At 36.1% G+C, this 25565-nt stretch overlaps 2 protein-coding genes across 10 annotated transcripts in view; both read left to right on the top strand.

Annotated features, from left to right (window-relative positions):
* The window catches only part of RAD51C (RAD51 paralog C), a 79139-nt gene extending 62962 nt beyond the window's left edge, over positions 1-16177 (top strand). Inside the window, exons 10-11 of one of the 4 annotated variants that reach the window (XR_013177660.1) lie at positions 189-264; positions 15659-16177. The gene's annotated coding sequence lies outside the window, so the exon portion shown is untranslated. Of the gene's footprint in view, positions 1-188; positions 265-556; positions 608-3864; positions 3884-15658 lie in introns of those variants that run through there. The other 3 variants (XR_013177662.1, XR_013177661.1, XM_077164943.1) reach the window with 3 other exon arrangements.
* A 2067-nt stretch (positions 16178-18244) lies between these two features.
* The window catches only part of PPM1E (protein phosphatase, Mg2+/Mn2+ dependent 1E), a 289214-nt gene continuing 281893 nt past the window's right edge, over positions 18245-25565 (top strand). For 5 of the 6 annotated variants that reach the window (XR_013177663.1, XR_013177664.1, XM_077164967.1 and 2 more), the window contains exon 1: positions 18245-19731. Coding sequence is in view for 4 of the 6 variants with exons in the window: in XM_077164967.1 (XP_077021082.1) it covers positions 19289-19731 (443 nt within the window). In the remaining 2 variants the exon portion in view is untranslated. The remainder of the gene's footprint in view (positions 19732-25565) is intronic. The other variant, XM_077164968.1, reaches the window with a different exon arrangement.

Genomic DNA, 25565 nt, shown 5'->3' on the forward strand with positions numbered 1-25565 from the left:
AAATTTCTGTGGCTGAGAGATTTCAAACAGAGTCAAGAGGTTATCCAGAGGTTATTCTTATGCATTATATAGATATCCCTTTTTGGTTGTGGTGTCTTGGAAGGGCTGGAGGGAAGTACCTGAGGCTGTTTAGCTGTTTTCTAGTAGCCTTGATTCTTGAAGCCTATGTATAACTATTGCTTTTGCAGTGTGACCATGTGATTATGAAGACCAGTGGCTGATGCTCCCTTTGTCCACGGTATGGACAGATGACTAAAAAATAAGGTAAAATAAATATATAAATAAATAATTGGGGGGAATAAGGGGTAAAAAAAATGGGTACATTGCAATACTAAGGTCAATGTTGGGGGGAAGGGATATTGGATATATGGGGGTTTTCTGTTTTCTCTTTATTTCTAATTCTGGAGTGATACAAATGTAAAAATAATCATGGTAATGAATACACAACTATGTGATGATGTTGTGAGCCACTGATTGTATACTTTGAATGGACTGTATGGTACATGAAGATATCTCAATAAAAATATATTTTTTAAATTATATTTTCTTTTAATAGAAAATTACTTTTTCTGGGAAGAACAAAGAGAAGTAGGAACAATTAAAAATTTATTCTACTTTGAGAAAACTTTTCCATCTTGATGTACTTGGAAAGTCAGTGTTTCTCCAAATAAGTTAAAGGTATAAAATGTAATAAGGTATAGAATTAAAAGCTCAGACTACCTAATTCAGGGCGTTGATTAACAGTCCCCGTTTCTAATGCAACTATTAGAGACCTTCATTGCTAGAGGAAATTTTAGCGGTCATCCCACCAGCAGTTACTTTAACTGATACATAAATATACTTTTCAAATATGCAGATTTTTTTTTACTGACTCTTTTTTGGTTTTACAAACATTTTGTCTTTTGCTGAACTTGTATTTTTCCCAGAGTTTTATGATTTTTAACATCAATTTTGCAGATATAAGACTTAAACCATATTTATAATTATTTAGTGCTTTATGTTTTTTTGAAAACTTTTTTATTGTATAGAATAACATATATACAAAAGCAAAGAAATAAAAAAGCAATAGTTTTCAAAGCACATTTCAAGAAATAATTACAGGACATATCCCAGAGTTTGTCATGGGCTCCCCTATGATCCTCTCAGATTTTTCCTTCTAGCTGCTCCAGAATATAGGAGGCTAGATGGCTGAAATATTTTTTTTATCATTGCAATCGACTTTTTTCCTTCTTTTTTTGTGAAAAATAACATATATACAAAAAAAAACTATAAATTTCAAAGCACAGCACAGCAATTAGTTGTAGAACATATTTCAGAGTTTAACATGGGTTACGATTCCACAATTTTAGGTTTTTACTTTTAGCTGCTCTAAAATACTGGAGACTAAAAGAGGTATCAATTTAATGATTCAGCATTCATATTCATTTGTTAAATCCTATCTTTTCTGTATAACTCCACCATCACCTTTGATCTTTCCATCCCTTTCCTTAGGGGTGTTTGGAATATGGCCATTCTGAATTTTTTATATTGGAAGGGTCTGTCACTAACATGGGGTAGGAAAATGAAACTATCTGATGTTCTGGAGAGGCTGGGCTAGGTGTCAGGAGTTATCTGGATCTGGGACCCTGCTTTATGGTTTTCAAAACACGTTTTATTTAATTTGTTCCTTCTGGCAACTCTATAAGGTGGATGTGATGGGCCTGTCTACCTTCCTTCCTAACTTTCTTCTTTCCTTTCTTCCTTCCATTCATGCACCTAATGCCTAGCACATATGCATTTAACTATTTGTTGAATGAATAAACATTTCAAGTACTGTTTAGATATATTAAGTTTTTCAAATGGTCAGATAAGAATACTATTTGATCATACATGGAATGGCATTACTGAGCACTCTTTACTATAAAATAGGTATATAATATATAATTTAATAATATTTTAATGGATTATAAATTTATATGAGTAAACACTTTTTGGTTATTGAATCTTTTATGGACTTTTATTGTTTATCTAGTTTTGGGCTATTGATTTGCCTTTGAAGATTTTCAAGCAGTTCCCATTAGCTTAAATTTCGACCCTAATAAACTTATTTCCATTTCTTAGATTAGCTATTTTTATTTTCTACCTAATTAATTAATTTTTCTAGTTAATGATGTTCTTAAATGTTTGCAACTAAAATGTTCACAACTAGTTACCAGTGATAAAATTGCAAAATACTGTGGTAAGAAGAACACAAGACTAGTGTCAGAAGACCTAGGTTCTAATTCCAGCTGAGACACTAACAAGCTATGTCAGTTTTGGCACCTTTATTTTCTCTTGATTTTCTCTTATTTATAAAGCAAGATAGGACTAAATGATTGCTAAATTCACTGTTCTAAATTTTGTGTTTGTAATGGCATTAAATATTCATTTTAAATGAGCAATACTAGGAATATGAAAAGGGTGACATTTTCATATTTTTATTTTAAAAATCAGTAATAATAGCATTTCTATTGCAATACATTGCATTATAGTTTTAAGACATAATTTTGAAATGTTAAAAAAACAAAAACAAAAGACATTTAGTTGCAGAAGAGAGGCTGGCTGATCATAATATGTATTTTTAGTTAACGTCAGTGCCTAAATTTACTGTTAACTGTTAAAATTTACAGAACATTTTGCTCCCTCAGAACTGATTTTGGCATAAAATATGTTGACAGGATTGCATGTATTTTTGACCGCAGTATCATTTCTTTGCCTGTTTTCAGGTTTAGTTCATCATTACAGAGGCCTTTTGGTGCTTCAGCTATCCATTTGGCTCCCATTGTGTTGTAGTAAGATATGAGTTTTTAAATATGCCATTACTCTGATAGTGATTTTATATGTAGTTTTTAGTTTATGATAGAAAAGTTGGACTATCCAGAAGGGCTTGAGAACTTACGGAAATTGTGTCCTGCATACTTTCAAAATAAAACATTAACACAAGATAAAGATAAAAAACAATGAGAAAAAAATGAATTTATTTTAAGAAGCCATGTAAACCAAAGCAAGGCAAGGAGAAAAATATAATTGGTTTTATAATTTTCTACATAACAGGGATGTATATCAGTTCTTCAAGAGAAAAAATGTTTTCCTAGACTCTGTTTTTTATATTATTTCCTATAATTTTTTTTACTAAAGTAATACTTGCACAAGATTAAAATTCAAAAAGTATGATGTTCAGTGAAAAGTAAGAGTTTTCTCTCCTGTCCCTTAGCTATTAAGTTCCTTTTTAGGTGGTAACTATCATGACCAATTTCTTATATGATCTTCTACATTTTTTCCATGAATTTAAAATATAAATAAAATTTTCCTTCAAAACCCGAATGTTAAAATAATATACAAACTGCACCTTATTTTTGTTCCTTTAATAAAATTTCTCGAAATTTCCTGTCAGTACATATAGACTTTTCTCAACTTTCATAAAAGTTATTGTGTAGTTTTCCATTGTACAAATACACTACATTTAATGATTCTCTTATTGGTAAACATTTAGGTTATAGTAAATCTTTTTTTTAATGAAAATATAAGGAACTGCTCCAGAGGGTATATGAATTTAAAATTTTGATAGATGTTGCCAAATTATCCTCTATAGAGACTACCAGTGTATGCTCCCTGTGGTTCATATTCTTTGTTCATTTTTCTATTCTGTGATTGGTTTTTGTTCTTGATATGTGCCCATTCTTTATATATTTAGGAATGTATTAGAGCTTTCTGATTTGGACAGTTTTTTCCAGATTTTCTTATTTTTGGCCTTACAGAAAGTTGATTTTTATGTACTCAGTTTTTCGCTTTTATTTTAGTTCTTGCCAATCCATGATTCTTAAATTCGCCCACTTTTTCTTCTAGAACTTTCAGTGGTGATGTTTAAATCTCTGCTCCAGCTATAATTTTTTTTGGCATCAGACATGGCCTCAAGTCTTGAATTTGTCAGTGAGTCTTTGATTAAAGGACACCTAAGTGATATTCCAGAAGGCAGTTTTTAAAAAATGCCTATGTATATTATTGTACAACAGTCAAACTCTGAAGGCAAGTTCTATGGCGGGCAGTTTGTAGAACATAGTATTATGGTGAATGCATGTTCTAAGTGAATTATGGGGTTTCTTGATTTCATTTATTTTTAACAAATATTTGTTTTTCATGAATAGGATGTTGGTAAGAATAAACAATGGGAGATGACGAATTATCTTAGATTCATGAAAAGGAGAGTACTGATGTGTAAGGAATCCAATCCTAACTTCTTCTCAGCTCTAGACAGGTATAATCATTTGCCACCCTGACATCTCCACTTACATGTGTAATAAACATTTCAGACTTTACCCTTCAAATAATCTCTCTGAAAGAAGCATATCCCCTATTTCAATATGTACCATTATCCATTCAGTTTCATTTAAACCAAAAAGCTAGAACATTTGATATCTTTCATATCTTTACTCCCACACCTAATCCATCAGCAAGTTCTATCAACTATCATTTAAAAATATGTCATAAATACAATCTCTTCATTGCATTTTAAGCCAGAGTTTTTTCTCACATTGACTAATGTAATAACCTCTGAATTAACCTCCCTACTTTCACTCACTTCCCCTATGATCCATTTTCCACAACAGCAGCCAGAGTGACCTTTTAAAAAGGTATATCAGTTAATGTCTCTTTCCTACTTAATAATCATCTATTGACTTCTCGTTGCTTTTATAATAAAAGCCAGATTCCTTACTGAGACCCTATACTATCTGTCTTCTGCCTTCTTTTCCAATCTCATATGTTACCCTCCACATTGAATTTTGTTCAAATATACACAAGTCCATTCTTGTCTAAAGCCCTTGATGCTAGTTTTTCTGGGTTTTCATGGCTTGTTCCTTGTCTTTCAGGTTTTAGCTCAGATTTTACCTCCTTGGAGAGGCTTTCCCTGACCATCCTATATAACGTTGATCTCTCTTCTCCTTCACTATCACAATACCTTTATTTTGTTCATTGCATTGATAATTATCTGAAGCCATTGTTTATTGACATATTAACTGTTTCTCTCTTTGGACTATACATTCCATGACAGCAGGCACCTTGTTCAATGCTGTGTCCTTAGTGCCTAGAACAGTATCAACAGTACAAACCTGGCTCTCAATAAATATTTGATGAAAATGGAAGGGAAACACTTAAAGACTTAGCTGTGCTTTCATGGCTGCCTTGAGTTGTTTATTCTAGGTAAAGTACACCGATACCATGGAACAAGAAGTACTTTATAAATTTACTGAAAACTGGAATTTTCATCCCGTTCTATTCTAACCTGGATTCTGTATTTATTATTCTACCAAAATTGTTTTAGAAAGTTCAACAAAATTGTCTTACAGCCTAATACACTAGGCTTTTTCCCCCATACAATTCTCATCCTTCAAGCAATACTTGATACTTTGAAATTCTCTCCTCCCTTGGAATCCCTGATACTGGACCATCCTGCTCCTTTGCCTAAATTGGAGACCCATTTAATATACATTTATAAGGTCTTATTTAACATTCAGAGGACATATCTTTCCTAAACTCAATTTTCCTTTTGTATAATTATGTCTATTTTCCATTGTTTGCAATCTTAGTAGGACTATAAATTCAGGTGCCTTTCCTTTCTTTAGTGAAGGGAAGGTAGGTGACTCAAGCCAAGCCAACTGAATTCTCTACTTCTGGGCTTTGAAACTTGAGTAGAAAACTCAGGATTGACAAAAGCAGTTGAAATGAATTTATTTTAGAAACAATGACTGGATAAAATAGTTGAATAGTTTCTGCTGACAAAATAGCTGAAGTGACCCTAGTTCTAGTGAGCTACTTCATTGGCCCTCTTATAAATTCTCTTTGTTTAAATCAACTAGAATCTTTTTGGTTCTCCACTTTTCTCCCTGTACCCCAAACTCAAAAGAATTTATCCTAGTTTCTTATTTCAATTGATATGTTATTCCTATTTTTCCCCAGTTGATACATTATGCTCCAACTATCACCCATCCTCCAAACCTACTGCATTGCATTTTTAATCAGCAGTTTTATGTTTTATCAAACATTTTAATATGTATAAAACCAATCTCATCCTTTCCAAACAGGTTTTCTTTTCATCTTCATTTCTTTTAATGTCAGGTCTTTTCTCAAAGGCTCACTGCCGTAATGACTACAACATCTAATCAGTGGCAGATTATTAATTCTATTCGAGGTACACTCAAGTGTCAACAAGTTGTACTCTAAGAACTTGGATATTAGAGAAATGGTTTCTCTCACACTATGAAATCTTCAAGGTAACTTCTAATAATAGCTAGCATCTCATTCCCATCACATGACAGGGACAATGCCAAGTCCTTTACATGTATTATCATAAATAGTACATTCTGTAACTTTCTGATGATGTTTTTACTTTCAGGAAAGTTATGTCTACCAGCTATGGTTCTTCAATTGTAAATAATGGAAACTGACTGACAATTTAAACCAAAATTTTTATTGGAAGGCTAACAGGAACTTACAGAAACAGCAGGAAGGCAGAAGAAGCTGGCTTGGAAATTCATGACTGACTGTAGTTCCAGAGGGCTATACAGAAGGGACCATAGGAACCATCTCATGGAAGTATTCCACCAGGACGCTTTATCTATTCTTATTTCTTTCTCAAGATTCAAAATCTGGAGAGAAAGGATTCTATTGACCTAACTCAGGTTCAGTGCCTGTCTTTAGGATATTATGGAATCTGGGGGAAGAAATCACTAGGGATATCTTTAGCTTCTATAAAAGGAAGGCAGGAATCAGGTTTTAATACCCTTCCAGAACTATATACATTGAAGGAAAGGTAATTCCCCAAAAGGAATTGGGATGTTACTAGGATAGGGGTAAAGGTGCTGAACAACCAAAATTGAGAAATGTATATCGTATTTTCTGACTTGCTCAAAACCATGCTTTAGGAAGTAGCAAATCTAACACCAGAAACCATGCTTTTAATTACATTAATGAAACGATTCTCAACTGGGATTGATTTTACCCATACCCCCAGGAAATTTGGCAATATCTGGACAGGACAGGCCTAAATTGGACAGGACAGCCCTCTATAACAAAGAATTATTTGGCCCAAAATGCAAATAATACTGAGGTTAGAAACTCTAATGACAGAATATGGCAAGAGGTCAAATACTTAGAGAAAACGTGTCAATGAGAAGGGGTATTTGTAAGCAACGGCAGTATTGCTAGAAAAAGGAGATTTAAAATGGAGCAAACTTCGGGGTAACTTAAATCCTGTTAAAGGGAATGAGGGTTTTTCTTAGATTGGTCCTGATACCTATCCTTATTATGGAAATGGTTATATCAGACTATTGCAGTTCGATGCCCTTAAATATTTGAATCATAATTAACTCTTACCTGATTGCTTGCATACCAATTAACCTGATGGTATTAGATTTCCCAGGTATTTTGGTTAGACAGTCAAATTATTGCAAATGCCTCATCTTGGAAGTAACAGATCTCATTATAAATTTATATGTTATCATTGCGATTTTTATACATCAATATCTGTGAGATTTATTAGCATTGGTTGATATCCCTCAGTGTAGCTATGCCGGTTTGAAACTGTTGTGTACCCCAGAAAAACCATGTTCTTTAATCCTCATTCAATATTGCTGGGTGGGATCTTTTTGATTATTTCCATGGAAATAAGACTCAGCCACTTGTGGGTAGTACTTTTTGATTAGGTGGTTTCCATAGAGATGTGTCTCCACCCATTCAAGGTGGGGGCGCTTACTGGAGCCCTTTAAGAGAGAACCATTTTGGAAAAATCTTCAGAGCCAACAGAGCCAACAAAGCCAGAGAGTTTTGGAGATGCAGAAAGAAAATACCCCAGGGGAAGCTCTTTGAAGAAGCCAGTAGAGAAAACTAGCAGACATCACCCATGTGCCTTCCCAGTTGAGAGAAAAACCACGGACATCATCAGCCCTTTCTTTGGAGTTAAGGTATCTTTCTCTGGAGCCTTAGTTTAGACATTTATTTTTTTAGAATATTTTAATTGATAAATCTTCACACACATACATGGTGCACCATCAGTTGGTTCACACTATTATCACATAGTATATATTCCACACTATGATCATTTTTAGACCATTTGCATCACTCCAGAAAAAGAAAAAAGAAAAAACTCATGAATCCCACACCCCTTACCCCCACCATCTCACTGACCACCAGGATTTCAACCTACCCAATTTTTTACCCTTTATCCCCCACCATTATTTATTTATTCACTTACTATATTAGTTAGGGTTCTCTAGAGAAACAGAAACAACAGGAAACACTCACAAATATAAAATTTATGAAAGTGTCTCACATGACCACGGGAACGCAGAGTCCAAAATCCACACAGCAGGCTGTGACGCTGACGATTCCGATGCAGGGTCTGGACAAACTCCACAGGAGAGGCTTGCCGGCCGAAGCAGGAAGAGAAGAGAGCCTATCTCTTCTGAATCCTCTTTAAAAGGCTTCCAATGATTAGATTAAGCATCACTCCTTGCAGAAGACACTCCCTTTGGCTGATTACAAATGGAATCAGCTGTGGATGCAGCTGACCTGCTCATGATCTAATTCTATGAAATGTCCTCATTGCAACAGACAGGCCAGCACTTGCCCAGCCAGCCAAACAGGTACCACCACTTGGCCAAGTAGACACACGAAGCTAACCATGACCCTTACTTATTTATTTATCCTTATTTTTTTACTTATTTGTCCATACCCTGGATAAAAGGAGCATCAGACATAAGGTTTTCACAATCACACAATCACATTGTAAAAGTTATATCATTATACAATAATCTTCAAGAATCAAAGCTACTGGAACACAGCTCAGCAGTTTCAGGTACTTCCCTCCAGCCACTCCAATACACCATAATCTTAAAAGGGATATTTATATAATACATAAGAATAACCTCCAGGATAACCTCTCAACTTAGTTTGAAATCTCTCAGTCACTGAAATTTTATTTTGTCTCATTTCTCTCTTCCCCCTTTTGGTTAGGAAGGCTTTCTCAACCCCATTTATGTTTTGTTTTTTTTTTTAAATGTTTATATTGACAAATCTTCAGTCACAGTCCATACATGGTTTACAATCAATGGCTCAAATAGCATTACATAGCTGTGTATTCATGACCAAGATCATTTTTTAGAACATTTGCATCACTCCAGAAAAAGAAATAAAAAGAAAAAACTCATACATCCCCATACTCCTTACCCCTCCTTCTCATTGACCACTAGTATTTCAATCTACCCTATTTATTTTATTCCTTATCCCCTCTACTATTTTTACTTTTATCCCTATTTATTATTCATCTGTCCATACCCCAGATAAGAAGGGCATCAGACACAAGGTTTTCACAATCACACAGTAACATCATAAAGCTACATCTTTCTACATTCATCTTCAAGAATCAAGGCTGCTGGAACATAGCTCAACAGTTTCAGGTACTTCCCTCTAGCCCCTCCAAATACGCCATAAACTAAAAAGGGATATCTATATAATGCATAAGAATAACCTTCAGGATAAACTCTTGACCCTTTTTGAAATCTCTCAGCCACTGAAACTTTATTTTTTGTCTCATTTCTCTCTTCCCCCTTTTGGTCAAGAAGGCTTTCTCAACCCCATTTACATTTTTTATTGATAAAACAGCTTATAAACATTCTTAACATACAAATATTCCATATATGGTGTACAATCACAGTATCATCACATAGTTGTGTATTCATTACCATGATCACTTATTTGAACATTTGCATCACTCAGTTTGGACATTTCTATGGCCTTAGAACTGTAAACTTAATAAATTACCTTTTTAAAAGCTATTCCATTTCTGGTATATTGTGTTCCAGCAGCTTAACACACTAAAACGGTAGCTTAATATGGGACTCACAAATAACTGACCCTCCAAGTTCAAGTTGCTGAATATTGTCATAAATTCATGAAGATAAATGTCACTATGTTGATATTAAAACATGACAACAAGATCTTTGACATTCTTCTCATAGGAAGAAGTACCTTCCTCTTGAATCTGTGGGGGTCTATTGTTGCTATGACCAATAGATTACTGTACTGGTTATGTACTCCAGAAAAGCCATGTTCTTTTTCCTAATCCAGTCTTGTGGGGGCAGAACTATTGTTTAGAGTGGGACCTTTTGATTATGATTATGTTGTTTCCATGGAGCTGTGACCCACCCAATTGTGTGTGGGACATTTTGATTAAATGGTTTTCATGGAGATGTGTCTCCGCGCATTCAAGGTCAGTCTTAATCTGCCTACTGGAGTCCTTTAAGAGGGAACCATTTTGGAAAAAGCTCAGAGCCCACATAGACAGATGTGTGGAAATGCAGAAGGAAAATGCCCCTGGGCAAGCTGTTCAAAACCAGAAACCAGAAAATCAACAGACCCCAGCCATATGCCTTCCTAGCTGACAGAGGTGTTGTGGACGCCATCAGCCTTTCTTGAGTCAAGTTATCCTTTTTCAGATGCCTTAGTTTGTACATGTTTATGGTCTTAGAACTCTAGACTTGTAGCTTAGTAAATCCCCTTTATAAAAGCCAACCCATTTCTGGTATATTGCATTCTGGCAGCATTAGCAAACTAAAACAAGTACCATGGAAGTACACTTGACTTAAGAGACTAGGTTGTAACGGCTATGCACTTTTTGCCTCATTCACTGGAACATTCACTCTTGGAGGTCTAAGCCACCATGTAAGAATTCTGACTACCCTAAGGCCATAATGCTGGAAATATCTTGTGTAGGCATTCCAGTTGACAGCTACAGTCAACAGCTAGAATTAACTGCCAGTTTAGCAACAGAATCAAATTTATATTTTCAAAACTATATATTAGTCATTTTCCCACTCGTTTTTTCTAAATATGAATGATAAAAGTATAATGTGAGTGATCCGTCTTGAATATCTAGATCAGTTGAGCCTTCAGATGACTCTATCCCCAATTACTATCTGACTGGAGCCTCATGAGACCTGCAAGTGAAATCATATTGCTGTGAAATATAATAAATGGCTTTTGTTTTAAGCCACTAGGTTTTATGGAGATTTTTATAAAGCAGTAGATAATCACAGTCACCCCCTAGAACCTTCTCTGGAAGGGTTGTTGGGTCTTTCCCAAGTTGTGTTTTCAGGTACCTCAGAATTTCTGAACTGCCTGTCCAGTGTCTCTTACATTCTTCTGTTCATCTTCATTCCCACTTGTGGTGGTTTGAAGCTGTTTTGTGCCCCAGAAAGGGCCATGTTCTTTTGATCCTTCCTTGTGAGTGCAGACCTGTTGTGGTTAGAACCTTTTGGTTAATTTATTTCATCTGAGATGTGACACAGTCCACCCATTTACTGGAGTCCTTCATAAGAGGATGAAACACATACAGGAGCTAGAAGGGAAACTAAGAGAAACTCAGAGAAAAGCACCAGAGAAACTAAGAGAGGACCCAGAGAAGCTCAGAGAGGAAGCCCTTGAAGCCAGAAGCTGAAAGCAATGAAACTTGGGAGCAAAGGAGCAGCAGACATTGGCCATGTTCCTTCCCATGTGACAGAGGTGTCTCAGATGCCTGCAGCCTGTCTTCAGAGTCCAGGTATCATCCTATCACTGACATTTTTATAGCCTAAGAACTGTGATTTGTATATTAATAAATCGCCATTGTAAAAGCCAGTCCATTTCTGGTATATTGCATTCTGATAGCTTTAGCAAATGGAGATACCACTGATACCATTCTTTTCTTTACTCTCATTTTCTTCCATTACCTGACTGCCTTCCAGTCTCTTCTTCAGTACATCCTGTACTCATCTGAAGAAAATGTGTGCATATTAAATTTTCTTACAACACAATTGTCATTACATTACTTTCCAATTTAATATTTTTGCTAACACTTGGAACAAATAATGTCAAGTAATTGTAATTCTGTCTCCTAGTACATCCTACATCTAATCTTGAACTTTTGTCCAAGGGCCTTTATACCTTACTGAGTCATAAAATTATTGGCATACAAATCCAGAGATAGAAAATTACAGAATTTTTGTGTGACAAATTTTTAAAAATTATTTGAAAATTAAATAATTTTATATGTAGGAACCTAAGTTCATTCTGATGGGTATTTTGATTTGCTGCCTTTGTGCAAATAACTGCATGTATTATATTGTTATTTAGGAATATGGAGGTTCATCAGTTCTTAAGTGCTTGCAAAATTACTGGAAACCATGTGTGTTATGTTGGTGCCAGATATGTCATTTATACATCTCTTTCATAAGGCAGCAAACTACTTCATATGCCCAAATAATTTCCTTTCTGGAGAAGATGCATTGTGTCAGCATGGTTACCATGTGTGGTAATTGATAATGTCTGTGCCACATGGCTTACTTCTACCCTTGTCCGACACAGCTATTCTACCACCTATGATTACCATATGTTGCAGCACTCTAGGTTAATAGAATCATTTCCATCTTCCCTTCTAGTCACAAATGTCATTGTGGCTCAATTCCATCACCTCCACACAAGAGAATAAAGTGTTTAATAATAACTGAGCACAAGAACCACATTTTTGTGAGTTATTTTCATATTTAGTTGTCTATTTCATTTCATTTTTAAAAAGCAGCTGGGCTTTTTGATGAATGCCCCAGAATAGAGTATGGATATCTGTTCACTAAACTGGAAACAATCAGTATTGCTCTGAACTCTTGCAGTATTCAAAGTAAATATATAAAAGGAATTAAAAATTAGGGAAAATAAAGTTGTTTTTACCACCCTGAGGCACTTTTTGATTCTTTTATTTTATTTTTTTGCTTTTTGATTCTTGTAAAGTGAAAATTAGTAGCAAAATGTTGAAGTGGATTATTTTTAATAAAACCAATTCATTTTAGAAAAACCATTCATTCTAGGAGGTTTTAGTACCATCATCAGAAATTGCCATCAACCCTTGTGAAATGTTTTCCTTTTTCATAACGATGTCATAATATGTTCAAAAATAAATTCTGATTCCTCAAAAACCTATGATAAAAATAAAGATTGTTATAAATCAGTGGTTAAAAAATTAAGGGAAAAACATTAGAGTCTGTTTGAGGGACTCATTTTGCTTTTTAAAATTGGTGAAATGGATGTGGACCTGTTATTACTGGATGTGTGTTTAAATTTTGACAGCTTTGAACTGTTGTTGCAATATAAGCAAAGTAGCTAGCCATAGGAAATAAAGAAAGTTAATATAGCAGTCCATTTTTGGTAGCACATGGAGATGATTTTAAAATTATATCATTAGAGTGTAGAAGATGTAGCTAGATTGTATCAAGGAGAAAGGGGGGAAATCCTTTATTTATTTGAAAACATTTCTGTGTTTAGTTTTTTCAGTTGTCAGGTATTCTAACAATATGGCAATATGGCAACACAAACAAATTGATATCTTTTTAAAATATTTTTATTGATAAATCTTCAAACGCATACATTCCATACATGGTATACAGTCAGTGGCTCACATAGTTCTGCATTCATCACCATGATCATTTTTTCGAACATTTGCTTCACTCCAGAAAAATAAAAAGAAAAAAGAAAAAACTCATATATAACATAACCCTTACCCCCTCCCTCTCATTGACCACAAATATTTCCATCTACCCAATTTATTTTACCCTTTGTCCCGCCTACTATTTATTTATTTTTTAATCCATATTTTTTAACTTATCTGTCCATACCCTGGATAAAAGGAACAACAGAGGCAAGGTTTTCACCATCACACAGTAACATTGTAAAAGTTATATGTTTATACAATTGTTTTCAAAAATCAAGGCTACTGGAACATAGCTGAACAGTTCCAGGTATTTTCCCACAGACACTCCAATACTAAACTAAATACGTAAACTAAAAAGGGATAGCTATATAATGCATAAGAATAACCTCCAGGATAACCTCTTGACTCTGAAACTCTCAGCCATTGAAACTTTGTCTCATACAAATTGATATCTGAAAAATCACTTATATATTAGTTATCCTTCCATTCATTCTATTTTTATAATATTAATGAAAAAAATTACAAATTTTTATACTTGCAACTTAACATTTGTCACTAGGCCTAGCCTTAGGCAATTGTTTATAGGCCATTGAATCTGTGATATATATTCAGTTGATCCTCATTATCGCAGATTCCATATTTACAAGTTTGCTTATTTGTTAAATTTTATTTGTAACCCCAAAATTAATACTTGTGGCTTTCACAGTCATTTGTGGACATATGCAGAGTAGTGAAAAATTTAAGTCACCCAGCTAAGGTCAAACAAGGTTACACTCTGCCATCTTATCTCAGCTTCCATATTGTAAAGAAGTGTCCTTTTCATGGCGTATTTAGTGCCATATTTTTCTGTGATTTTTTTTTTGTTGTTGTTAGTTGATTTCGCTTTTTAAAATGGCCCCCAAACATAGTGCTGACATGCTGTCTGATGTTCTTAAGCTGAGAAAGGCTGTGTGATGCTCCTTACAGAGAAAATACATGTAATATATATAAGCTTTGCTCACGTATGTCTTATAGTGCTGTAAGCTTGTGTGTTCAATGTTAATGAATCAACATCTTATTTAATAAGCGCCGATTCCTTACCCCTCAATGTGACTTATGACTAAAATTGCTGAAATTTATATTCATAGGCTTTGTTTAATGTTGCTCTAAAATGTTCTGCAGGCAATGATACTGTTTCTAGATGGGGTTTCTTAGGGGCAATCTCTAAAGGTTGGTGAAACAAAGAACTTCCTAGAGAATGCAGATTTGAGGAAGCAAAAGATATGTTTTTAAATAGAAACACATATAGACAAGGTTATGTATTGATCAGGTGATAAAATGTTTTGACCAAAAGATCACAGGAACCTAACACTGTATTCCCCTAGCGGCAAAGGTTCAGCATTTACTAATTTAGTGTTCATAGTGACTTTATACATAACTAATACAAATAATGAGAATCAAATGTACTATATATTATTATATTTTCTCAAAGAATAAAATGTCAATATTTCATGTAAATATCTTTAAAACAGGCATACTTTAGAATAGACACAGAATATCCTAGACCAAGCTAATATTAGCTATAGATAGAGATTTTTCTTAGTTATGAGCATCAATTCTGCATCATATAAAAATATTTTACTCTTAACTTTTAATTCTTAGAAATAATCAACTGCTAACTTCACTTCGAAGAAACCCCATTTTCCAATAGCACCTTCAGGGAACAAAACTTGCTTTAGCTTCAGATTAATCAGTTTATAGTTCTTTTAAGTGTTATTTGTTCTAACTATCAGATCACAAAGAACCTTTTTGTTCTTTTATCAGTCAGGATCCAGTTAAGAAACAGAGGCAATCTAATATAGGGAATTGGTTACACAACTGATGAAAACCCCAAAAGTGATGAAAACCAAAAGGGAAGTTGTGGTGAGCAGGAAGCTGGAAGTTAAAAGTCACTAGCATCCCTAGGTTGAAGGACATATGGAGGAAGATGATGTTTCCGGAGCTCAGGGGCTGGGATCACTGGCAAAAGCTGAATCATAGTGGGTACAGTCAGGGAGCGCAAGCTACAAAGGAGATACAACGGGTATCAGGATTAAGGTAGGGGGACAGAGAAGAAATAACCTGATTTTTCTCCTTTCCACCTTCCAGATTCCTGTCAGTGCCTCCCACTGGGCATATCCTAGCTGGAAATCAGTGTCACCAGAGCTTGGTGAATGCAGCCTGAACTAGTCAGCCCCTTACAATTCAGAGCAGAGCAAGGAAGTATTTTTTTTCATTAACTTTAAAAATCAACATGTTAGGGTTTAATTTACACACAGTAAAATGCACTTATTTTCAGTGTACACTTAGATAATTTTTGACAAACGAATACACCCATGGAACCATTCAGTCAATAAATGGAACATTTTCATCACCCCATAAAGTTCCTCTTACTCCTCTGTCATGCATCTCCCACCCCAATCTTAGTGCCAGGCAACCACTAATTTGCTTTCTGCCACTATAGATAAGTGTTTTGTCTATTGTAGAATTTCAGATGTTTGGAATCATACAATACATACTCTTTTGTGACTGACTCTTTTCACTTGGCATGTTTTTGAGATTCATCCATATTATTTTATCATTTCATCTTTTTATTGCTGAGTAATATTTCATTGTATGAACACACCACAAATTGTTTATCCATTCACCTGCTGATGGACATCTGAATTGTTTCTAGTTTGAGTTACTATGAATAAACCTTCTGTGAATATTCGTGTACATGGGGCTCAATTTTTTTAAACATTTTTTATTGTGAAATATATATAAAAAAGCAATAAATTTCAAAGTACATTTTAACAATTAGTTATAGAACAGAATTCAAAGTTCGGTATGGGTCACAGTTCCACAATTTCAGATTTTTTTTTTCACAATTTCAGATTTTTCCTTCTAGCTATTCCAAGACACTGGAGATTTAAAAAGAATTATCAATATAATGATTTTGTAGTCATATTCAGTTATTAAATCCTAACTTCTCTGTTATAATTCCTCCTTCTTCTTTGATCCTTAATATCTTTAGGGATATTTGGGTTATACCCATTCTAACTTTTTCAAGTTGAAAAGGGGTATCAACAATATAGGATAGGGTGATGGAACTGGTTAGGTTCTTGGAGAGACTGGTACCTCTCAAACATTTATTTTTAACTTTAAAAATATTTATCATGAATATCTCTAAAAGGATATTGTGCCTTTCCTTCCGAGAGATAAGGTTTAGAGAAGAATAATTCTCATGAGATTTTGCTTAAATACCTTTGATACATATTATGCTTTTCATAGCTCAGTGTTTATTTAATAGTAAAAGGAGAGAAACTGAAAAGGAAAGCAAGACAATGCAAAATAATGGCTAAAAAAAATCTTCTTGACAATTGCAAAACCATCTTACACAGCTGATCTGAGATCCCAGCACTGCTGTCAACAGCCTTCTGGCAAAGCTACTCTGTGTCAAATGGATGCAATAGGATCCATATTGATCTTCTGTGAAGGAATGTCTTTATTAATACAAGCAAATACACCTCTCATTTATAGTAATATAGAGGTGTGGGCTTTTTCTTTTACTCTTAGCAGTAATGTTTCCCCAACATATATCACTTTCCTTTGAGATGTGGGCTGAGTCATAAATGAGTGTCACAAATAAATGTCATCAAGATGAGGGAGGCAACTATATTACAAAGTGGGAAGGTGTAGTTTGATGTGAATTGTTACAGCTGACAGCTATGTATTCTTGAACTAAATGTCATCGTGTTACATTCTAAGATATTAAACACTTGGAATGTGAAATTGTGGGCATTTAGGTTTGCAGCCTTAAAAGTTTTGTCAGTCTTTTCTAGATGTTCTGAAATGGAAATGAACAGGTGGATTGAAAACAAAGACAAATGAGTTTAAAGACTTTCTTGGCATCTCATTGAGAAGTTGCTCTACACTGGTGATGTTTTAAATAAAACACGAATAAATACATTTAGCTTGTCTGGAAACAGACTTATTTATTCGGTCTTTCCATTTACCTTTGAGACAAAAATAATAGTTATGGAAGACTCATGTATTACTCACTATACACTTTGTTTCATGTACTATTTAATATCAAGCTAAGTGAGAAATCTCAACTCTATTTTACATGATGCCATAATGGACATTGGTGAGCTTAACCTATTTAATCTTAAAATAACAGTATCAAGGTAGGGATTTAGAATACAGTTTTGTATGAAAAAATCTGGCAGAGAGAGTTCCTCTTCTGCCATTAATAACTGACTGGAAACAGTATTTCAGACACTAAATCCAACTGAAAGCCAGAAACAAAAAATGGTGAGGATGGGGTGGGTAATTTGGGAGAACATGTTTTTCAACGTAGGGAAAGAATCACTATATTTTTGCTGAATTATATGTTGCCATGGACATGGCAGTACGCAGTAATGATGTTATCTTCTATACAGCTGTATAACACAACAGCTTCTCCCTCTCCCACTCCTCAGTAAGCTTGAAAATAATAGGTTTGTGTGTAGCTTGGTAAGAAAATTAGAATAATTTAAAGTTTCTTCGGTTTCAGTCTAAGAAAGAAAAGATGCTTGGAGGGGGGCTAGGGAAGAAAAGTAAACAAAATCTAAAAAAAATGCATATTATGTAATAAAATATGCATGTGCTGAAACTAAAGGCAGGGAGATCTTGTCCTGGAAAACTAATGTATTTGCAATGAAAAGACCCGCATTGAGTCCTTGTTACATCACTTGTGTGTGACCTTGAGCAAAGTCACAATGTCTTTGAGGCTCTGTTTCCTCAACTATAAAATGGGCTGTGGTAAGGCGTTAAGGAGTGAAGACAACGTGTAAACAATAAAGCTCTGTACAAGTAAGGCATTATATAGACTCACTGCACTGTTGAATCTTCAGAGGTAGAAAGGAGTAAAGTAAAAAGGGTCTAGAAAGCTTTGGAGGCTGATGACCTGTGTTCTAATTCCAACGTCATGGCTAATAGCTTTGAAACCTTGAAGCAAGTAAATTAATATCTTTAAGACTTAGTTGCCACTTTTGAAAAATGAGGATAATACCACTTCACAACAAAATGAGAATGTTTGCAAAGGAACCTACAATTAGGTGCTTGATGGCCTTCCCTACCCTAGCTTCTTCGTCGTTTAGCGTCATCAGCTACGAAAGATGTTCCCAGTCTTGTGTCTCTCAACAGATAAGGACGCTAAGGCCAGGGAGGAGTAGATAAAGAAACTGAGGTAAATACAATCCAAGTGGGAACCAAAAGCTAGACGTGGAGATGTCTTCGTCCACTTCTACGACTTCAGGCTAGGATATTCATCTAGAAATGATATTGAGAGTTGGAGAGCGGGCTAGTTGAGGTCCTTTAGACTCCACGGACTCGACGGGAGGGACCCTGAAATTCTTCATTAGAGCCGGTTGCCATGGCGACAGTCTCTAGGCAGCGTGGGCTGAACTCTCCGTAGGGATAGAGGGAGGGCCGTCGCTGGACCCTGTGCGCGCGCCCGTCACCAACTTTCCCTCCAGACCCAAGAAGGGTGGCGCGGGGGGCGGCGCGCTCCGCCCCCGACCCTGGGCCGCGCACGTCCGCGTTCGGTAGCGCGCACGCCTGCGGGAGCCCTCTCCAGGCAACCTAGTGCTGATTGCTCGTGCCGGTGCGGCTGTTAACCGCCCTTGCGGGAACCGAGGCTCGAGAACATCCCCCTCCCCTTCCAGGGTTTCCCACCTCTCCCTTTTTCCGGTTGGCCGGGGGGCATGAGCAGCGATGGCCGGCTGCAGCCCTGAGGAGAAAACTTACCGGCGGTTCCTAGAGCTATTTCTGGGCGAGTTTCGCGGACCGTGTGGCGGCGGCGAGCCGGAGCCCGAGCCCGAACCCGAGTTGGAGCCCGAGCCCGAGCTGATAGCGGCTGAGGCTACGGGCGAGGACCGCGGGGAGGAGGCGGCGACGCTGGCCGCGACGGAGGAAGGGGAGCAGGAGCAAGACCCCGAGACCGAGGAGGAGGCGGTGGAGGAGGTGGCGGCAGAGGGCGAGGAGGAGGAAGAGGAGGAGGCGGTGGCAGCCCCGGGGCGGTCGGCCGTGTCGCCGCCGCCGCCGCAGCCCCAGCTGCCGCCTCTGCCCCCGCTCCCGCGGCCGCTGTCGGAGCGCATCACCCGCGAGGAGGTGGAGGGCGAGAGCCTGGACCTGTGCCTGCAGCAGCTCTACAAATAGTTAAGTAGGGGCTTCGGTTGGGAGTGGGCCCGCTCTACCCGTCGCGCCGGCTCGGACGCGGCTCCCTGGGTTCCTCTAACTGCTTCTTTCCCGCTCCTCACCCCACACCCGCAGCGGCGGAAAGAGCCCCTGCTGCTCGGACTGGGGCAATGGGTCGCCATCTGCCCACGCGCGCCTCCGCCCCCGCGCCCTCCCGCCGGGCCCGGGTCCCTTCTTCCCCCTTCCTCGCGGCCACCTACTTCACACACCCTGGCCCCTTCCTTCCCTGAAAGGTCCTTCCACCTGGTCTTGAACTCCCTCTTCATCCCAGCTCGATTCTTCCTTCCGGAAGTTTCCCCCCACCCGGGTCTGTCTCTTCGCGGTCTGGGTTCCCTTGTTCGGTGGCGGCGAGACGCGACTCCCTTCCTAAGCTGAGCTGCGAGATTCCTTTCCCGTAATCGCAACAACAATGACCAAACCCGGCCCCACATCCAGGACAGGAGAGACCAAAGTGGACTCTGCATCGGGCGCTCAATGTGGAAAGTGGAGAGCTCTTTAGATGGTTTAATACACGGGAGTCTAGTATCTTAGTTTAAAGAAATTTGATAATTGAAGGAGATGGGAAGGAGTTGGGAGGGAAGAGTAGGCAAATTTTACAAGCCAGCCTTCAAATGTAAGGCGCAAAGTCATAATTCATAAAGTGGAAAAGTTAAACTGGTTTGATAAAATTGCAATGAGGTGCAGTATTTTCATTCTATTAAGTAGATGGAGTGAGGGGGAGAGAAAGCAGATGGCTTAGCAACACAGATGAAAGTCTAAAATAGAAAGGTCAAGGCTTTGACTTTCATCCCGCTTCTGGTTTTTATGAGCTTGAAATAGAAACAGTTTATGATTGCGTTTCTTTCTAAATGGAGTTGTTCTAAAATAATGACAGAGAATACTAAGAAATCTGTGAAAACATTGTAAACCTGAGAGTCTTTTGCCACTCAGCTGATAGTTGTAAATGAAAGGTGTTACTCTGCCCCCCCCCGCAAAAGTTTACTATTGCAAAATTCACTACAATTAAGTTCAAATTCATTTCTTGAAATTTCCCAAAAGGCTGTAAATAAGAGAAGGGCCTGGAAAATAAAGCTGTTTTGTCATCATACAACGTATTAGGTACATGATCAAATTGTTTTTTCCTGTCAAAGCAGCAGCTTATCAGTAGGAAAAAACATTTGAGACATCTACTTTAGAAGTGAATGTATTGGTGTCCCAGACTTTATAAGCTATTTAACATCTAATTTTAAAATACTTTTATTTTTATGGATTTGGTCCAGTTACCAAGATAATACATGCTTTTTTTTCTTTGGAAAATGTAAAAAATAAAATGGAGTGCAATACCACCACACAGCAATAAATCATATTAGTATTTTAGAGTATTTTCTTTCTAGCCTTTGTGAACTAGTATAGAAAAGGGCTTATGAAATGTCATTTTTTACACTATGTAAAGGCACTTAAAACTTCTTGCTCAAAATTAAATGGATATGCTTATCAAAGTGAAGAAATTGACCTTAGTATCAAACTAGTTCTATTTTGATAGTTAATTCTTACCTTTATAGATACAATTGCAGAACCAAAGAAATACATTTAAATATTAGAGAAGGTCCACAAAAAGAGAGGCATTAGTTTAGAGCAACTTTGAACTTTTGCTTTTCAAGAAGGTTTTTAAAGTGAAACTTATATGAAGATGTTGGTAAGTAGATTTTGGTTTTTCCACATGCAAGGGAAGTAAGATTAATTTTGATACACATATAACCTAGGAAAAGTGTTCACATTGGTGAAATGGTCATCTAATTGAAAATAGAAGATTGAATTTGAAATAAAACTAGCAAAATTAAAGTTGGAAAACATTTCAGCTTATGTCAAAAACTTCATTTGTAAAGTTTCGTGCAGAAGCTATTCATCTGTTTTTATTAGAAGAAAATCATGGGTGGGCCATGGTGGCTCAGCAGGCAGAGTTCTCACCTGCCATGTTGGAGACCAGGGTTCGAATCCCGGTGCCTACCCATGCAAAGAAAAAAGAAAATCATGTGACATACAAGAATCTCAGTACTGGAAGACAGGTTAGGGATAGATCATTTTTCAGTTCAAGCATTTCATTTTACAGTGAGAAAGCTATGGATCCAGATTCAGAAATGACAGAAATAAATTATGTCCAAATGGTTCTAACACTTTTCAATATCATTACTGATCCTCAAAATTCTCCCTGACATAAAAGTAATGTTTTTTTTTTTAATTTCCTAGGAAATGTTTTTAAATAATTCAGATTAAGAATATGTTGGAATCGCTTACTTGAGGAAGGTGATTTTTATTTCAAAATATTTTCTCAAATACTAGCCTACTTGGTTTAATTTGGAAGTACTTAACAATCTTTAAAAACTATCATGTCAGTCAAGTGGTACTAAAATCATAAATGAAGTTACCTGAATTATAGATTCACCAATTTGGTAATCAGTAGGGACGAATTACAGAAGAAAATAATATACATTCAATACCAGTTTTCTAAATCTTTAGTGTCTTTTTCAGTTAGTATTTTGGAATATAAATATATATATATATATATTTTCCAACTATCAGTGTTTTAACAATACACATATAAGCTACTAAACAGACAAGGTTCTCTGAAGAAAAAGAATATGGTTCTTAATACAGTTTTATGATTATCTGGTTGAAATTGTACTTTTTAAAGTACTATAATGACATTTTTCTCAACGTTTTGTTTCTCTCAGAAGAGTTTTAGAATAAAAAAAGCAGACCTATGTATCATCATTTTGTTAAGCTCAGAGCTTGAGAAAGAAAGTTACTTAGATAAGTAAAGCAGCAAGGTTTAAATGAACAAAATACAGTCACAATTAGCAACTTGAAAGTTTTTCAGAGCATAGCTGGGGTAACTTTTTTGCCTTTAGGCTTCAAAATGGGAAGTATGTACTTAGATATTCCTTTGTGAGAATAGATGAAAAACAACATGTAACATTTTGAAAGAAAAATGGTTCAGAACTGGTGAAAATCCCCTTGGATGAGGAAGACCTCTATTGAAGATTATAATTACCTTTCTAATAGAACCATTAAACAGTTTTGCTGTAATTTATTAAATTTCTGTATTAGAGCTGTATGACATCCCATTTTCAGAGCAGTTGTTTCCTCAGTTATTCGTTTAATCTGGGTTCAACTTCCCAAGGGGGATACAGAAATCCTAGCAGCCTGGCAGTGTTAAGTAAGTAGTTTTAGTTTACAGTAAAAATGAGGATAGGCATTTTAAAAATGGCTTGGGGAAAAAAAATCTTTAGTTATAGACACTAATACTTCAGATAGATTGAATTACATTTAAAGGAAAATGAATCATTAATAACTTTGGGATGAATCAGAAAAATCATTAAATTTTGTCTCACTTTTACATATAAATGGAAAAGTATGTAGATACAAATAATTTAATATCACTCATTTAGAAATTATAATTTTTGTAATGTTGGTGTTTTGTCCTTAGCCACCTTCTCAGTCTGGTTGACTTATTTGTTCCTAGTCAATGGCAGTCTCTCTCATGACTCTAGTTGTTGTAGTTATACTAATGATCTCGACTCTATCTCCATGTCTGCTTTGACTGCTAATTGAACAGCTCCACTTGAATTTTTAATTGGCTTCTCAAATTAAGTATTTCCAAAACTGGATTCAATTTTCCAACCTCCTCTACCTCCCCTAAAACAAACAAACAGAAGGAAAACCTGATTCTCGTACTGGTGGGTCAATTCCTGATTCCTCCTCTCCTCACCCCTCACATTGGGTTCACTGGTCTAGTTAATTCTTCCTTGCGAATATCTCATAAATATGTCTTTCCTCTATTCCCAGTGTCACTATAATCTCTTGCCAGTCTTGCTCTTCTCCAGTATATTCAAGTGATTCCTCTAGAATCTAGATTATCTAGTTTTATTGTCACCCTGGCTTAAACATTTGTATCTCATTGCTTACCTCTCTATTGCCCTCCACGTAAATTCCAAACTTTATAATCTTACCAAGTCAGCCTTATCTCTGAATCACTGTCCACTGAGCCCAACCTATCTCTCTACCTCTAGAGACTACACTTCAGCTATACTAGACTAGTAATATATTAGTTTGAGTATGCTGGGCTCTCTCTCATCCCTCTATATCTTTGCACATAATACATTATTCCTTCTGCTTGCACCTTCAGTCCCACCCTTCTCAATCTAATCACTCACCTATTCTTTAGGTCTCCCTTGAATGTACTTCCCTTGGGAAGCTTTGCTCACCATGCCCATTCTCATAATGAGTTAGGTACCCCTTCTATGTGCCCCTCCAGAATAACCTGTGCTCATTCCTCTTGTAGGATTTATAGTAGTATTGTGGTACTTATTTTATTCATTATCTTTTGTCAACAAATATTTATATATTTTCACTTTCCTTCAAAGTGAAGAAACAAGTGAAGGAAGAAAATATTAAAACCTGTTTATTTGTATACAAAATATGAAAATAAGTGCTATTAATATTTGATATATTGATTGAGATTGGCAAATTGTTCTGTAAGACAACTGATTACATGTCAAATATGGCAAATGAGGTATCCTGAGGGAGTGCAAATTCCAAAGCTCAGAGGAATTGACAATGGGACTTTCGCTCCAACTTTTGGTACATTTGCAGTGTTGCTTGATAAAATGAGTTTGGGGATTATATTACCTGGGTTTTTTTTCTTTTTCTTGCATGATTTTTTTTTTACTGTGAAAAATACCATATATACAAAACAACAAATTCCAAAGCATATGAAAACAATTAGTTGTATAACAGATTTCAGAGTTTGATATGGGTCGCAATTCCACAGTTTAAAGTTTTTAAACTGCTCCAAGTTTAAAAACTAGCTGCTCCAAGACACTGGAGACTAAAAGAAATATCAGTGTAATGATTCAGCAGTCATACTTGTTCATTAAATCCTATCTTCTCTGTTATAACTCCAAGTTCTCCTTTGATCTTTCTCCTGATCTTAGGTATATTTGGGCATTCTACCATTCTAACTTTTTCATGTTGGAAAGGGCTGTCAGTAATATGGGATAGGGGGATGGAACTAGTTGATGTTTTTGTGAGGCTGGTCCCTCTGGGTTTCAGAACTTAACTAGCCTAGGAACCCATCTGAAGGATGTAGATATTACCTGGTTTTAACAAAATTGTCCCTCACAATATGAATAATTGGCTTTAAAAATACCTACAAAGAATTCATGGGTTGAACATACTGTTAACGATGCAAGCAAAAGCAAACAACAGAACTTAAGAGCATACACTTCATTCTTTTAGTTACATTAGGATTTAAAAAAAGAGAGATTATGTCATCAGAATTTATGAGAAATCACCAAAATCAAGTTAATTGGGTTATCTAAAATATAGATATGTATACTTACACCTTGCCCAAAGAAACACTAGAATATTAGAGGGAGTGGTATGTGTTTGTGCATGTGTGTGTGTATATATATGTTTGTGTGTATGTACATATCTTAGAAAGAAATATATACACATTGGGGAGATTTATGCTCAAATTTTTTCATAGGGCATTTTGGAGGTAATTGCATTAAATTATTAGCTACTCATTGGCCATCATATCCCTAGCTCCTCCAGTACCAGGTACATATACAATACAATAAATCAATCAATATTTGTTGCTCAGATGAATAAGCTAAGAGATTTTTAAAAAATATTGTTATTATTTTAACCTGCCTAAAAATTTTTTTAGGCAGCAGTTGCAGGTTTACAGAAAGTACAGAGTACCCCCCACACCATTTTTTCCCATTATTAACACTTTGCATTAATGTGGTAC

Source organism: Tamandua tetradactyla, chromosome 6, assembly GCF_023851605.1.
Source record: "Tamandua tetradactyla isolate mTamTet1 chromosome 6, mTamTet1.pri, whole genome shotgun sequence".
NCBI classification, from domain to species: Eukaryota; Metazoa; Chordata; class Mammalia; order Pilosa; family Myrmecophagidae; genus Tamandua; species Tamandua tetradactyla.